The sequence below is a fragment of the Myiozetetes cayanensis genome, unplaced genomic scaffold, assembly GCF_022539395.1.
Source record: "Myiozetetes cayanensis isolate MyiCay16 unplaced genomic scaffold, myiCay2020 scf3, whole genome shotgun sequence".
NCBI lineage: Eukaryota > Metazoa > Chordata > Aves > Passeriformes > Tyrannidae > Myiozetetes > Myiozetetes cayanensis.
In genome coordinates, this window is record NW_026087521.1 from 53,663,302 (window position 1) to 53,680,547 (window position 17,246).

Genomic DNA, 17,246 nt, shown 5'->3' on the forward strand with positions numbered 1-17,246 from the left:
TGTACGGTTTGTATTTAAAGTGCTCTTTATCTGATGCAGCAAGTATTTGGCCGGTATCCTTCTGGTCTGTAAGTAGCACTTCACAGACGACTAAGGGCAAGGAGGAGGGGAGGGAGAACAAACTGCTCTAAGTCGTAGCTCTTTGTGAAACAGACCTGAGTGCCAGGTGGTACAGCACTACCAGAGCACAAAACAAACCCAGCCTTTGTGGCCGGAACACTACCATGCACACGCGTTCTTGACACAATCTGAAGAGAAGGCAGGTGTTAGTGCCTGGGATTTGCAATCTCCTGCAGTTAGGAAGCAAGCTCAGCGACTAGAAAACTCACTGCAGGAAAAAGCCGCAATCAAATGAACGCACGGCGAATGTCCATGGGGCGGCCCCGGCTGGGTCTGGGTGGAAACCTGTCACTGGGACCAGCTCGTCCTGGAAGCGTAGGGTTTGCTCCAGGCAAGGAACCAATGGGGTCAAAGTGTGGTCTGAATGGAGGAAACTGCCCTGGTGCTTCTCCCTGGCCGGGAATGAGTGAGTTAATTGGGTCTCCAACATACGGAAGTGTTGGTCTCTCATCATATTCTCCACCAATGATCATTGGGGGATAGATTGGGTTTGATGGGAAGGGGTTGGGAGGAAAGGGATTAGGATAGAATGGGTTGGGATGAAAGGGGATTGGATGAGGTATAGGGGGCAGAAACATCATGTGCCTCCATCTCAGGGCCTCCTTCTTCTGTTTCAACTTTTTCTTGTATAGCTGCAGACAGAAAAAGAAGGCAATTTAAAGCTCTGTAAGTGTTCCAGCTTCAGCAGCTGCATTCAGTTTTATGGCACTTCTCAAAAAAGTGCTCCTCACCAGTCTGAAAACCCAGAGCAGCAACTCTCCTGCTTGCCAAAGACCACACACAGCATCTTTGGAAGATCTCTAACCCACAATTCAGGCACACACCATGTAACTCGTTGATGCTGCTTTCCCCTACTCTGACCAACATGCATACACAGAACACCGTACTTTTAAACTAAAATTTAACTCAAAGTTACTGCCTCCCGAAGTCTATGGTTAATTTTCAAATTAGACTCATCTCAGAGAGATTATATAAAAAAGCCACCTACTTCTTTCCAGTCTGTATCACGAGACCTTACAATGGGATCTAAAAAGAGAAGCAAAAAAATTAAGAAAAGCAAGTAGCATTTGTGCCACAGGTGCTCAGAGTTCATCAGAAGTTGCAGGATAATCAAGACAGGAAAAACACTTTTTGGTCAATACATCTTTTCGTAAAGATAATGCATCTTAAAAAATACAAAGCTCCAAGACCATTTAATAGGCAATCTACTTGCACACTCATTCTGTGTAAAGCATTATCTCCAAACGTTACTGAGCAAATAGAGAAATCCCAGAAATACTGTCCCCACCTTTGCCTTCTGACAGCACTTCTCTTGACTACCTTTGTTTCTTCAATCCTGTGTGAGAAACTGTAGCAGGAATATATCCTCCCTCCACCTCTTAATATCTGCAATAGCCAATACACCAAGGTAGCAAAGGAAACAGATAAAAACAAGGAAGGCCTGCACCATGCAATGGGAAGAACCACACGGTCCACCAGTAATGCCTCAGAAGATTGTCAGCAATTTTCCTGGCTTCAAACTGCATCCAGTGAATTACAGCTGGCCAACTGTACTGCGTTTACTCAAGAGTGTTTAAATATCATTACTGATTGCCTCTTATCAAAATCTGCCACACCTAATCCCTCTGTTAACATGAGAAGTAATCAGAGAAAGATGTGCCTCGACATTACCTCGGAAATCCCGCAGATACATAAACCTCCACAGAAGCTGGTCATTTGAAGCTGTGTAAAGATCACGGCAAACAGCAGAGAGAGAGATGAGTGAACGGACATCCAGAAGTCTGAAAATCCGAAGCTTGAGCTCAAGAGGAAGGACCACTAACCCAAACACATCTGGCAAGTTCAGAGCTACACAGTGAAGAAAACAGAAGCATTACTTAAGTGATGTGGGGTTTATCTCTAAAGGCCCTGAAAGAAAGAAAACATTGTAATCTTTCCCTTAAATCCTCTCCCCTTCATACCCAAGTTACACCAGTTTTCTCAGCAACTACTGTGAGGTGACTTCATGCAGAACTGATCTCCTGCAACCCTAAGTACACCTACAGAGTGCACGAAATAGGGTAAATGGCACTTTATACTGACCACTATGCCTAAGAAACACTACAAACATACAACGCTATGTTTATAGGCTACAGAACAAAGGAATAGGTAAAGAAAAAAAGACCTGCCCAATTTCATGAGTCTGCGAAATACACATTAAATACAGAGCACATGTTTCACATAAAACCTTCCTGCACTAAAGTCTACAGGCAATTCCATTGAATGGTCTTCAGAATACAAAGCTGAGACCTTTTACAGCAGTAACTATGCAGAGACAGCCTGGCTTCCTACTGCCTCACAAACACCAGCACAGGTTACTTCCCACCATCCTTTCCAAGCCCTCAATGACCAGTTACTGACAAGATCATTACTAAGTTTAGACTTCCAAATATGATACTATATAAATTTTTCTGTTTTGACAAAGAAATGGAGCCCCTGGTGGTCTAGTGGTAAAGGCGCGGCGCTATCACCGCGGAGACCCGAGTTCGATTCCCAGTCAGGGCCACTCCCGGGCAGGTGGGGCTCGTTAGCCCTTAAAGGCAATCCACCTACGTCCTAAGGACCTCGCTGCCACCGTCCAAGCTCGCTTGGCCCCGGCAGATGAACCTTAGGATTAAAGGGTGGGCTCAGTTCCGCGCACACTGTGTCTCACCTAAAAAATCCAATGCGCAGGCTGGAAGGTGGAAAGACCTTCCCCGGATCTTCGCTTGCGAAGACTGGCCATTATTATTATTATTATTATTGACAAAGAAATAGATCAAAACTATAGAGCTACTGCTACAAAATTATTGTGGTATGATTTTCTCATCATTAAGCGTGAAAAACAGCCACTCCATTTCAGTCTCTGAACTGAGGGTAGGGCAATCAAAAATTAAAACAAGAATTATATTAATATTTTCTCAGTAACAAAGATCACGATAATTTCTTTAGAACATATACATTACTTTATGCTTACTCTTTATATATTCATCACTGAGCAGCTGTTTCTAACACTTTTCCATCAAGGCTTTTGATAGACCCTCTCCCTTCCATCCTCAAAAATTAAGTATCATCTCTAATGTAAGTATTTTCTCTCACCTTGTCGGGCAGCAGCCAGGAGAGAGTAAACCAGCTGGTCTTTAAAGAGACGGGATAACTTCTGAAGGTCTTTGTAAACACCTGCAACCTTCTCTATCAAAGAAGAGAGGTAAAAAGCTTAACTTCAAAAGTTTATAAGGCAGAAATTTTATATAAGAGTTACAGCTGTCTTGTAAACAGAACTCTAATCTGCTTGTGATCTGGATGGGAGCAGCTCTGCAGCTACAGTGTAACCATCCTGCAAACCACCACTGACAAACTAGAGACCATTTCAACGGTCAGGCTCAGCTTTCCCTTTGGCCTTAAAAGCACTTGTGTAACGTGTTCTAAATGCCTGAAATAGTCATTTTTCTGACATTTTTCTGACAGAAGTGGTTATCCATTCTGTTCTCTGAAGAAAGACAAGCCAGAAGGCTCTGCTGTTATACTGGACACATTTCAGCACTCAGTTCTTCTAAATCCTTTCGATTAGACTTACACACCAGTGACTGGGACTACCCAGAACATAGTGTAGGACACTGAGTCAGCCTCAACTGCCAGTAAAACAGCTCATCTACTTCAGAGAACAAAAGGCTAGTCAGGTCTGTGCTCACAAGGATCCACATCAATCTGCCCCTCCCTGTTTATTTGACTTAGTTTTCCCCCTAATTTTGGCACTCTGAAGAAACCTATGTGGTCAGCACGTTTTCTGACAAAAAGAACTTAACAATTACAGTGCCACAACACGAATGTAGGTACCACCAGCCTCTGAAGTCCTGAGCTGCCAGGCAGAAAGGGGGTATTTTCCAGCATTGCTGTCCCAGAGATCCACACATATGCTTAGGACCTCATAAATAACAGGCACAGGGGCCAAAGGATAAACTGGACCTTGCAAGGTTCTTTCCTTACACTGTTAATCCAAGAAATACAATTTGTTTTAACAAAACTTGAGTAAATGGCTACAATCTGGATTCCTTTTACCACAAAGTTATGACTAACCTAAATGGTATAAAAACATTTTTATCCTTTTTTGCTCTTCTGTACCTATTTGGTGCTCTACTAAAGCATATCTTTACCCACTGTACCACTCTTTTACTTTCCAGTTTAGTATGAGTATCATAGTTCAATCATACCTGGGTCCTGAAAGCAAACAAAGGATGCTGGCAATAGCTGGATTCTCTTAACGCTTTTAATCTCATTGTTGATTTTTAATGTTGCTGCAAATATAAGAAAAAAAGACACTTCAAAACTTAAGACATGCTGAGAGATGACAAAGACCGCTTCATTACTGCTTTACTCTTTGGAGGTATTTTACTTTCCTCCCTTACCAGATCCCACAAGGAAAGTACCCAACTAGCAAGCAGGTAGACAAATAAAAACTTTTTTTAAAAAAAAGGCACTTAAAATAGCAAAGCAGCAACTAAGCACTACCTTCAACAATTCTATCACAAGAGATGTAACACAGCTAAAAGATGTATACAGAGAGCCATTATTATAACCAAATCGTTAAAGAAATGCTAATTAGAGAAAACTCAAGTTTACTTTATGAACACTCTATGCATGGCAGTTATAACACTGTCCTAAATCTAACCTTAACCCAACTTGGTTAAAACATCTGATCATATTATGTACAGGTTCTGAGAAAACATATGTGCTAATACAAATTGGCAAAATCAGTTACAAGTTTTACATAGAAACATAAAAAATTTAATTAAAGATATCCTGAAATTAGAGCCAAGTCCCAATTTAATATTGTTTCTGAAAAAATGTGGAATTACTCAAATGCTAAATAAAATAAAGAACAGAAAGGAAAAAAAGACAAATCTCAATAGAAGCCATCAAGTGATATGGAAGTTGCTTCAAAAAATTAGACTTCTGTACTTTTTCTGGACTGAATGGCTTAAACTAAATACAATTTTTGAGACCACAATTAGCATACTACAGAAAAGATTATACATCAGAGCTAAAGAATACATAGTCTGGAAGTTTTAAGTCTTGCAAAGAACATAAGACAAGACACAACAATACTGTACTAGAGCAGACAAAGTCCTTATGAAATGAGACAAGAAAGATTTCTAAAACATTGCCATGAAAAGACCAGCTGAATCTCCTAAGGATTGATCTGTTATAATTAGAGGGAGAGAAGCAGTTAATAGAACAGACCAGAAATGCCATGAGTATTCAGCATCTGGAAGTGGCATCTCCTGCACCTCAGCAACCCAAGCAATAAAGGTGTAGCTCAGAACACAGCTCACAAAATTGCATTTAAGTTTTCTCTTGCTAAACAATGGTGATACTTAGCAATGTGCATCCAGGATAAAAATCTGACTGACTTACCATTAATAGCAACAAGATCTCCCAGAGGCACACAAGTCAAGCCAGCAGAACCTTCCTCACAAAGGGGATGTGTGTACTGTAGCTTATAAACACCACTGCCCCTCCACTTCTCTGGCATGGAGACTGCCTTGGCTTCTGTCCCCTAAAAATGCAAAGAAGTAACACACTGTCACACTTTAGCAGTGTACCAATGCTGAGGGGTGAGAAAAGGTTAGGAAAAGTTTTAGAAAAAAAGGTTTAGAAAAGTTAGGAAATTGCAGAATGATGTTTGCAATTCAACTCTTAGTTCATTCCTAATGCACACGATGACACAGTGATTATGAATATGTGTGACTATACACTATTTTCCCCAAAAGGGGTGAAGTTCAGTAATTTTTTGTCCTGACAGGGAAGGTTGTTCAGTGATCAGTCACAGCTATTTCTTTGAGACACATACTTCATTCTGTCACCCATTCCAGCATTCTGATAGCTCCTGCACGTATGTTAATTTGCTGCAAAAAAACCCATGCTGTTGGATGTTTTCTGTGAACTTACAATATTTGACAGGGTTTTAATAATCATAGTTTGAAGTTATTTCAAAAACTTGAGTCAACTAACAGTTTCTTTCAACTTCAGTATGAAAAGGCTCAGATGAAATCCCAGGGGGGGATATGACATAACTACAAGTTAGTTTCTTTCATCTTAATCATCTTCCCTACTTCCAAGCCTGCTCACTGACATAAACAAACTTTCTTCCCAGTGGCAAACTTATTCTTCAGGTAGTATTTCAAGTTATGGGGATGCAAGGAATTTAGCGGATTTATTAAACTGGTAATGGTCAACCAGACACACACGAGCTTAGTTAGCCTCACTGCAAGAAAAAAAGATGGGAATTTAAACACCTTTCCTCACATCAAATCTTTTTCTTTATGTTCGGTCACTTATCAGTAAATACATAATGCAAATGTAAAGGGGAAAAGTGAATTCATACATTGTACAGAGGTACTGCCACAGGTGCTCAAGTACAACATCTCTTCAGATTAGTGGAACCAAAGCCTAACTTAACACTTAGCTCAAGTTCCTATTGAATTGGAGACAATATTTTGGTAGACCTAAGCCTTGCTAAGCACCACTTAGCGGGCTATCATTGAGATGACACTGACACTTAAGGCAGTACTTTGAAGAAGTGCTACAATTTAAGCACATCTACAAATGCTCAAGAGCATAAAGCAGAAACAGAAGCTTATCAGCTGGGTCCCAGGGAGGCTGAGGACCAAAAGAAACACAGGGACAGGCCTCCTCTCTTGCACCTAAAAGCTGCTCTAGTCTTTAGCCCGAAGAATTACTAGTCAGGGAAATTAGAGAAGCTGGAACTTCAGCAGCCCCTGCTGCCAACTGACACATACAATGCAGAAGCAGGTCCTCAGACGGATCTTGCATTACACACTCCCATGATATTCCAAAGCTTTCTCACACTGACCAAGAAATTTCTGTTTGCTTATGCACCTACCTACCTGAGGTACATAGCCTGTCTCCATCATGAGCAGATGAACCAGAACTATCAAGGCATCAGTGGCACTGGTACACTCAGCAGAAAGGTAGAGCATCTCCAAGGAATGGGGTATTTCACCATCAGCAGCTTCACTGCACAGCATGGGTTCCGAGGGATAGGAGCCTGTACCTTCTTCCAGGTCAACATCTTCTGGGACTAATCCAGAAGGAAATTCTAGGCTGGATCCTGCCTTCAGGAGAAAGCAAAACATAACTTTGTTCAGAAAATTACACCTCTATATACATCAACATTTTGCTTATTCCATTTCCCATAATTTCCCATACAAGTTGTACATACAAGAAGATTCATTACACTCCATCTTCCAGTGTTCCAGATGGAGACTGGGATTATATAGACAGCCTCTGTATTTTTTTAATCTTTATAATACCAGACCTTCATTAAAGGGTCTGTCATTTTATTTCATATACAAATCGAAGACAACATGATACTACTATATTAAGCCTTCAGTATCTGAATTTTGCAATATGTACAGGAATAATTTAATCACTGTAGTATCATCGTTAATTTTAACTTAGCCAACAGCATGGCAAGTAACCAAAATGGTAACTGGGACTGCCAACAAGCACAACAGGCCTAAACAGCAGGCAAAAAAAGTCCATGGAGTGCATCTGCTGTCACTTGAGGAGGAGTGTGGCTTTATTGTAGCTTCCTTTCTTCTACAAAAATCACACCATGTTATTAAGTTAACTGACAAAACTACACAGACACATTACAAAAATAAAAAAGTAGAAAGGGAAGGGTCATGAAAGCGGAAAAGAAAAAGAGCCTGATTCCAACAGGCAGTGGCTGTTACATCTGCTCAGTACCTAGAATCAGTTTCCTCAAGAAGACACCACTGAGGCAGGCAAGAAACACAATTCTAATTTCCTTAGAAAAAGTGCATGTTCCAGCAAAAACATTCACTCCTGTAAAAACGTCAGACCTGAAACACTTTCGGACCTCTAAATAAACTTCTGTGCCACAGGTAATATACAATGAAGAGAGACAAATTTCCATTCAAATAACTGGATATACATCAGACAGGTATTAAGTGCCAAATATTCTGAAGAGACTCTCTCCTATAGAGTACAGCAACTGACACAAAAACATACCTTCTTTATTGCTTTGTGCTGTACAGGACAATTCTCACCTACTTACCCTCTCATCACTCTTTTGAACTTCCAGCTGAGCTTTCTGGTTGTCAGATTGCTCATTCTGCCCATCTTCTTTTGGACTGTTTGCCTCACTGTTGCTGGGGGTCAAGGTGGACGGTTCACGACCATTCTGAAGTGGGGGAGGAGGAGGAGGAGTAGGAGTTGAAGGAGGAGGAGGTAGGCTGGGTTGTCCATCTGCTTCTTCTAGTAGCAAGCATATCAAATCACCAGAAACAATCCCGTACGAAGCTAAGGTCTTCTGATCCTCTGTGAGAGCATCTTTTCTGTTCAGTGTTATTGCAAACTTGGTATCAGAACTGAAAAATAAATAAATTTAAAAAAAAAAAAAGTAAGGAAACACTGTTGGCTGCACACAGAGGTATATGACTGGATGTGCCACTTAGTGCTGTGGTTCAGTTGACATGGTGGTGATCAGACAAAGGTTGGACTTGGTGCTCCTGGAGGTCTTTTCCAACCTTAATGACTCCATGATTCTATAATTAGAAATGCATATTCCGTATTACAACAGTACCATGCCATGGGGTTTAATCCATTAATAATGAGCTATATATTAGAGAAGGAGTGAGGATGAAAAACACGTGTGAAATTATTTCCCCCATGTTTCTCTCCAGGTACATTTTAAGTGGCCAAAGCTGCTTGGTAGATAAAACTTCATTTACAGAAATTTCTCATTAAAAAGTTACAAACAAAAGCAAACAAGTGCCCTTCAAATTCGAAGATATTACACCCAGTGAAACAAGATTTAAATGAACTAGTGGCTGAGATTATTCAAAAATAAATAGCATTGAAGACTCCACCATCTTGCTTCCTCATGAAGCAAAACATTACTTTCAAAGATCAGCAGCTGAACTACAGGATGGTAGTCACAAATTAGGGTAATAAGAAAAGATGCTTCAGGGCACACACGTATGAAAAAAAAAATAGAAACGAAACTGGTTAGCAGGGAAGCAGCTTCAGCTATAAAACACACACCCACTGTAGCAAGACAAGCAGCAACTTCAGATTCCTCCTGCCCACGACACACGTGAATCACCAGTGAAACACCAGTACATCGGACCTAATTAGAGGTTTGCGGTACAAACCCTTCAGCCACCGCCAGAAAAAAAACCTTTTGTAGGCGATTCTTAAATTGGTTCTGCAGACTTCACTTTCCTACAGAAGACGCCGTGAGTTCTTCACACACAGAACGTTTAGGAAATTAAAACCCAGGGCCTCTCCAGCAAGCCTGAGGGAACTGTAACACTGACACCCTGCACCCCCTGTGTAACATAAGGGCCACGCACGAATCCGAGTCAGCTCTGACTCAGCCGTGGATCGGCATTTCGCAGCCGAGCACCCCCGAAGTTTTGCTCTCCCGTTCCGCAGCGACCCGCCGCGAAGCAGCACGCGTCCCAGGCGCTGCCGGAGCCGGGGCAGCCCGTCCCCGTGCGCGGAGAAAATCCCTCAGACCGGGAAGGCTTTGATCCCTCAGACTGGGAAGGCTTTAATCCCTCGAACCGGCAAGGCTTTCATCCCTCGGACCGGGAAGGCTTTGATCCCCCGGGACGCGCTCCCCGGCACGGCCGCGCCCGCCCGGCAGGGGGCAGCACTGCGCCCGGGGGGCATCAGGGGCAGACATACCCTCGCCCCCCGCCCCGCGTGGTACGGCCCCGCCGCCCCCCCCCAGCCCCCCCAATGGTTTGGCCCGCACGGTACCTGTACCCCCAGGCGGGCAGCAGGGCAGCGCGCAGCTGCGCGCGCAGCTCCCCCAGCGTTGGCCCCGCCCCCGGCAGCTCCAGGGCCGCCGTTCGCTTCTGCAGCCGCACGCGGAGCTTCATCGCGGCGGCCGCACCACCGGGGGATGGGGGGGGCTCCGCTCCCCCCTCGCGCCCCGAGCGGGCCCCGCCGAGCGGCGGCGGCAGTGGCGGCAGTGGTGGCGGCGGGGCGCGGGCGCAAGGGCTGCCGGGCCGGGCCGCGCCGTTGTTTTGGTTGTCGCGGCGCCGCCTCAGCCCGGCCCCGGCCCCGCCCCCGATCGCTACCTCGGCGTGCCGCGCTCTGACCTGCGCGGCGGCGGCGGCCCCGCCCGGCCGCGATCGACGGTTGGGCGTTCGGCTGCGCGCGCGCCCCCTCAGGCGGTGTGGGCGGAGCCGCCATCGCTGCCGGTGCAGTCCCGGCGCTGCCCCTCGGCACCGCTCCGTACGGCTCCGTCCGGCTCCGCCCCTGCCCGGCGGGGGGATGAGCCTCTGCTGGGAGTGGTCCCTGCGCCCCGGCTGCCCTCGTCCTCCTCAGTGTAACACCGGGTCAGGTGGTGTTACAGAATCAACTAGGTTGGAAACCCCTGACCACCACCTTGTGTGCTAGACCATGGTATTAAGTGCCATGTCCAGTCTCTTCTTAAACACCTCCATGGACAGTGGCTCCACCACCTCCCTAGGCAGCCCATTCCAATGTCCAGTCACTCTTTCTGAGTAGAACTTCTTCCTAATATCCAACCTAAACCTCCCCTGGCACAGCTTAAGCCAGTGCCCTCTTGTCCTACTGCTAATTGCCTGGGAGAAGAGACCAACCCCCACCTGGCAACAACCTCCCCTCAGGTAGTTGTAGAGAGTGATGAGGTCTCCCCTGAGCCTCCTCCTCTCCAGGCTAAACAGCCCCAGCTCCCGCAGCTGCTCCTCATGGGACTTGCCTTCCAGTCCCATCACCAACCTCGTTGCCCTTTGGATGTGCTCCAGCACCTCAATATCCTTTCTAAATTGTTCTGAAGCCAAAAAGGCCAGTGAAAACCTGGACTGGCTGCGTGTCAAGCCATTGGTGAGGCTCGTGGAACTGCACAAGGGGAAGGGCTGAAGGAGGATGCTCCCCGAGAGTGTTTAGTCTTTTAAGGGAACCTGACTTTTCTAGACCAGACTACTGAATTGTTATCTCAGAAGGGGTGCTACAACAGCTTTGGTCACAAAATCTCACCAGAGGTATTAAGTGGTACAAACAGAAAGTTTACTGGCTTTAGGTCACCTGTCAAACTTGGGAAAAAAGCCCCTCCATGCATCTTGCATCTCTACGAAAAGTACTCTCAGCTCTATCTGGAAATAAACACTCTACTACTGGAGTACTAGTAGTAGTACTAGTACTTACTACTAAGTCTTGTGTTGATTGGTGGAATAATGTAAAAGGTATAATATAAGTTTTCACTTAAATTCACGCTGAATTTCAAAAAGCAGCGAATTCAGAGGTTACTTGGAAAAATGCATATTCTCAGATCATCTTGGCTTTCTTTCTAATGATAAAATTTACTTACATGTCTCCATACAAAGAATAATACAAGAAATCTGAGGTGCAGGAAATCTGGATACTTTCTAGAAGTACTATACTAAAATAATAAGAGAAACCCAAAGACCTAGGTTGCACAACTATCACAAAATACAACTGCTTATTAGGGCCCTGTTCACATTGCTTAACCCTACCTGTGTCCTTTCAGCACTTAGGGAGCCAGTGAGAAAAAGGACACTGAAACATCAAAAATTCTTTTTTAGGCTACAGGTGAAATCTCCTTTACGCCGTCTGAATGCGATCATCCAACCCAGGAAAATGTGGTTGCTAAATTTTCATTTTAGAGTTCACTGTCAGATACATCTCAAACTAAAGAATGGCATTGGAATGGGCTGCCCAGGGAAGTGGTGGATTCTCCATCCCTGAAGAATTTAAGAAGAGACTGGATGTGGCACTTAGTGCCATAGTCTATTAACTGCGGTGGTAGTGGATCAAGGGTTGGACTTGAGGATCTCAGAGGTCCTTTCCAACCTGGCTGATTCTATGATTCTGAAGGGCAGCCATCATCTTTTTTTCAACATGTCAATAAATTCCTCAGTGGAAAGGTGATGAAAGGAAAGGCAAGGAGTCTACTGAGGTGGAACACCACTCACTGAGCAATGGAAGAGCTGATGCTCATTGCAATCAGCTCGGTGTAACTTATCAGGCCCTCAGTACCAAACATTAAAACAAGTAATTTCCTGAGAACCTGCACCCTTTGCCACCCCCATTTTTGGAGGAGTGCTTCGTCAGTTGTCATCAAATGGGGTCACATCCTGGATAAATCCAGAAAAGGGGGTTGATGGAGCAGAGGGGGATGAGAATGAAATTGTCAAGAAGAGTAGAAAGGATCATGCCTGTCAGAAACGCTGCTTTGCCCTCTCTTGAAGAGGGTTGAATCCAAAGTGAGTCATGCTCCTGCCTCAACCACTTTCCATTGGCCATAAATGTTCTGCTGTGTTTCATTCTTCAGAGTTATCCCTGTCCCAGTCACCTCCTGTTATCCCACTGGCTCCAGGGCATTTTAGTCTATGCTCTTTTGGAAGGGTGGAGGAGGCTTCCCCTCTTCGGGAAATGTCCCTGGCTACAGTTGTGATGCTGCCAGCAGAACCACCGTTTCAGTAACTTGCACAAGCTCAAGTGATTGTGTGGCATAAAATGGTTCCGTTTCTCAGTGGCTGACTACAGTCATTGTTAGGTAACCACTACACGAGTTACAAGTGAGCATTTCAGCTGCCATTCTGTGAATTTTTCCTTTGAATTTTATGAGTCATGCCATAATGTAAGGTTTAGACATGTTTTGCACACAGCACTCTTAAACAGGAAAACCTAGGAGACAATTAAGACAAAAGGCTAAAACGTTTTCCTCAGCTTTCAAGTCTGGAAAATTTCAAATGACTCAATGCCATCATTATTTTTTTCCCTCACACATCATTCTAGAAGAAAGGGCTATTATTTGATGAGTTACAGTTTTTCTCCACCATTTTCATTTTGTCTCAGTCAACAGACAGAAGACTTTCAATGGCCATATATGACATTGCCCTCAGGCTGAGAAGGGCACATGCAAAATAGTACAGGAAACCTGTGTGCTTAAAACTTTGAAAAAATGGTTGTGTAGAGAAGAATTTTGACTTTCAGCATAGTTCACTCTTATCAGAATTTGTGAATGATTTTTAAGTAATTCCTTAAGATAATACACAGTATCGTGACAAAAGAAAGCTCTTCGTCAGTAGCTTAGAATGGTTGTTAAAGACATTGTGTTTTCTCTACTCAAAGTATTTTATTGAGAATTTTTCTTTCCTACATGGTCAGTGTGAAACACAAGCAATAGAACCCGTTCCACCAAAGCAGTAAAATCCTACTGATAGCCCTAGTGGATTCTCTTGAGAACACTGAAACTTAAAGCTGTAGTCTTGTTGACCTAGTCCTGTGGCAGAGGAGAACTAAAAAGAGTAAAGGTCTCTCTGGTTCAGTTATATACATCATGGAAATCTTTTTTTTCCTGAAAGATGAATGTGGTAATAAAGCTGTGGACCTTTTCCATTATTTTCTTTATGTATTTGCCACTACAAAGCATGTATTGTATAATACATATAAGTAAATATGTATGTGTGTATATGTTAAACCTGTGAAAGAGGGGGGAATGAGAAGAAGGGTATGAAGGCTGGAGTATCATCAGGAGATCTGTGAAAGTCTGAAGTGGCATTTTAAGGGTGCCAGTGGAGGAGGAGGGTCAAATCAAAGCTAGTGGAGAGAACCTCCTAACTTCTTGCAGCTTGCTAGTGGTCAGCTTTGCTCCTAAAAGGTATTTTAAAGCCCCTTGTGTTGATGCCCTATAGCCAATACATTTAGAGGAACTCTGCTTTACACCATCTCAGCTTGGTTGAATACAGATGACCCTTAAGCAGCGTCTGGAGTTTGCTCATGTAGCTCTTAACTGCTCTGTTTTTGATTCAAATCTTGATCACAGGGAGCAAAGGACCTTTCAGTGGGTTTTCTGGAGTTCGCCAGATTGCTTCAGATCTTTTTAGCTACAACTGCATTTTCTTAGATTTACATATTTACAGTATTGAATTGCTGGAGTTGTGTGCACTCCAAGATCAGAGTTTGATATCTCTGCACTAGCAGACCAAAATCACATTTCTCTGGGTAGTAAAAAGCAGCTCAGGTTTTTCCTAAGGAGGTTACTGCATCCACCTTCTAGGAATCTCAAAGGACTGCAATTTGTGTGAAACCAGGGTGGTGGCTGCCGAGGCTGAGAGAGTTCCTCATGCTATTGTCAGCTCCATGAAAGTAACAGAATGGTTGGACAAGACTCTAAGAGTGAGCCAAACGACTGGGAGAGAAGGGAGTTTAGAACATAACTATGCAAATGATGGACTCGGGTCTGAATCTGGGCAATTCAGATTCCAGACAAATAATGCCTGCTGCATTTCTGCTCAAGGTCTCAATATATCCTACTCTTCTACTGTCTCTTGGGAACCAGCTTAAGTGCATCCTTACAGTTCTTAGCTGTGAGGGCAGCGCTAGAACAAGGACACTGATTTTTGTTTCACTAAGTGGACTTTGGTAAAAATGAACCTTGTAGTCCTGGCTCAGGTGCAAGGATAGGGCAGTTACAGAGGTCAGCAAAATTAACTCAATGGATCCAAACAGTGACTATGGTTTTTTCCATCAGCTCATCAGACAACTGCCTCCCAACATTGTTATCCATTGTTAATGGACTCTGTGTAGGCATTGCAGCTATGCTATTTATTTTGCAGCCTGACACAGATTAATAGTTCTCTGGCAATCCTGCTCCAAGGTTTTGAAAGCCTTTATGAAGGGCATCAGTAGTCAAGCCATGCTCAGGAAAAGCTGTGGTAACACAAAGCTTTTGCAAAGCCTCTGAAAAATCAGGGGGTGTCCCAGACAAACTCACAGATACAACCTGTGGGGGCAGGGGTGGCCATTGTCCCCTGTGGATTCTGTTGGAAGAGTTCATTGAGCTACATTATGGGCTGTCTCATGAGCTGGGCAGTGGATAGCATTGCTTTCCACACTGAAAGGAGGTTACCATGAACAGGAACTTACTGGAGTTTTTCTCATTCTGGGGATATTTCCAGTAGCTGTGCAGAGACATCATCTGCTTTTATGTCATTTAGCAAACTCCTGTCTGTGTCAATGCTGTTTTCTTTAAGCATTCCTTCCAATATATCTCTCCTATCAACCATATTAACTTTGTATTCCTTTTCCCTCAAGAGGTAATTTTCCATATGGAATATCAGTGTGTGGGAAGGGTTAAAATCCTGAGGCTATTGAGTCCTTCTTGCTGTGACATTGTTGAGTGAGCTGCAGAAACCCTACCTGTTCTTGAACATGCTGCAGAGTAACTAGAGACAATGGAACAAGGGAGAAACTGAAAAATCGAGTCCCAGTTCTGTGATGACAGCAGAGATATTTTGGAAACTAAAGTGCTCTTTCTGGACTTCAGGTTGGGTAGACACTATATTTGCTATTGTTTGTCTTGGGTTTGTTAACTACCAGGGTTACCAAATTTTTCAAAGGGAAAAAAATTCTTCTGTGGGCTACAGATTAGAGAGTTTTGTGCAAGACCAAGGCAAGATAAGAACAAAATTCTGTTTTAAAGATACTCTATTGTATTTCAGAGGATGGTCAGTTTAAGATAGTGTGTTTTTATGGCTGTGTTAAACCTCTACAAGACAACTATAGTGGGATTTTTTGTTTGTGTGGTTTTGGGGTTTCTGGTTTGGTTTTTTGTGTTTTTTTTTTTACTTCAGGAGCTTGCTTAAGTTCCTAGGTGGATTTCAGCTGTAATCTTTATTGCAAGTTTTATTTAAAGTTTTTATAGACTGTTCACAAAGGAGTAACTAGATGTATCTACAGATGGGTAGGCAGAGTACTTCATTAGGGTGAGACAGGTACACAAACTGTAACAAAGGACTTCATCTGTTTTCTCTGCTTCAAGTACTTGAATACGCTATCTCTGAGAAAACAAAAGAATTAAGATAATTATTTACATACAGAAATTGGTCCATGCCTGCTCAGTTACTGAAGATAAATGTCAGGGCAATTTGTCTGACATCTATTGTCCTTGGCAATGCAATTGGCAGCTCTCATTTAGTCTATCAGGCAGCTGACAAGTTCCTTCTTCTCAGCTCTGTCTGCCTCAGTCATCTGACTGACCCTGTACAATTGATCCTGGAATCGGAGAGAGGCTCGTGGCTTGGATGAAGCCAAGAATATCAGCCTTGGAGTGCAAAAATAAAGCTTGTTGGTGTGAGTAAGCAATATGAAATGGTACTGCCTTTTATTCCCATGGCAGTTCCGTTGTTTGTTCTTTCAGCATCTCACTCAACATCCATTTAAGATCCAAACAAGAACATATCAAAGTACAAGTACAAAGCACAGTAGTGACCAAGATTGCTATTTTCTGTTCCTCAGTGTGAATGAAATGCAATGGGAGTGACGTACCTCATCTGCATCAATGCTTCTAGCAATCCTGCTGGATAAATATCTAGGAAATACCTATGTACTTTAATGATAGAAAAATCCATCTTTCTGGTTTTACACTGATTTTTAATTGATCCTATTTAATCAGGATTGAAGGTGGCATGTTTGCAGGAAAAGCTATGACAGTTTTTGGAAAGAGTTTAAGTTTTGTGACTTCAGCAGGCTGTTGTACATGATATTATATTGCTACCTTAAAGTGCTTATTTTGAGTTGCTTAAAATAGACAAAACCAAAAAGGCATAAGAACTAGAGATGGAATGACCAATGAAAGGGTGCTTTTTCAAAATTTGTCTCAGTGTGGATTATGTTTTCAGAATGTTTTTTCCCTGAAAACACTTTTTCTTACATAGTATCTTGGTATAACTTTGTAAGGATTCCTCAGAGAACCCATATCAGGGCAATATTGAAAATACATTTTTTCAATCTTACAGTGTAGAAACCACCAAAGAGCAGTTTTTAATGAGTTACTGAGCAGAACACAGATTTTCAACCATTTAGAGTCTGACCTGATAATATTAATTACAACACCAAGAAGTAAGACTACCAAAGGGTGATAGGGTCTGAGTTTTTTGGGGGAGGAGAGGGGTTTTATTTGTTTTAATTTAATTTACATGTGTTCTGGCAGATTATGGAATAGATTGTCCAAGACAACATAATACTTATTAGAAATCCAGGAATGACTCTATAGG

General features: G+C 43.0%; 1 protein-coding gene across 1 annotated transcript; it reads right to left on the reverse strand.

Moving 5' to 3' along the window:
- Positions 1-7: 7 nt before the first annotated feature.
- On the reverse strand, positions 8-10,227 carry FBXO7 (F-box protein 7). The gene is made up of 9 exons (XM_050323710.1): positions 9,955-10,227; positions 8,243-8,555; positions 7,047-7,274; positions 5,554-5,695; positions 4,350-4,433; positions 3,238-3,330; positions 1,792-1,968; positions 1,109-1,146; positions 8-752 (listed from the first exon to the last, which is right to left on the reverse strand). Exons 1-9 carry the CDS (start codon positions 10,074-10,076, stop codon positions 348-350), a joined length of 1,602 nt encoding a protein of 533 aa, XP_050179667.1. The 5' UTR covers positions 10,077-10,227; the 3' UTR covers positions 8-347.
- Positions 10,228-17,246: the final 7,019 nt, after the last annotated feature.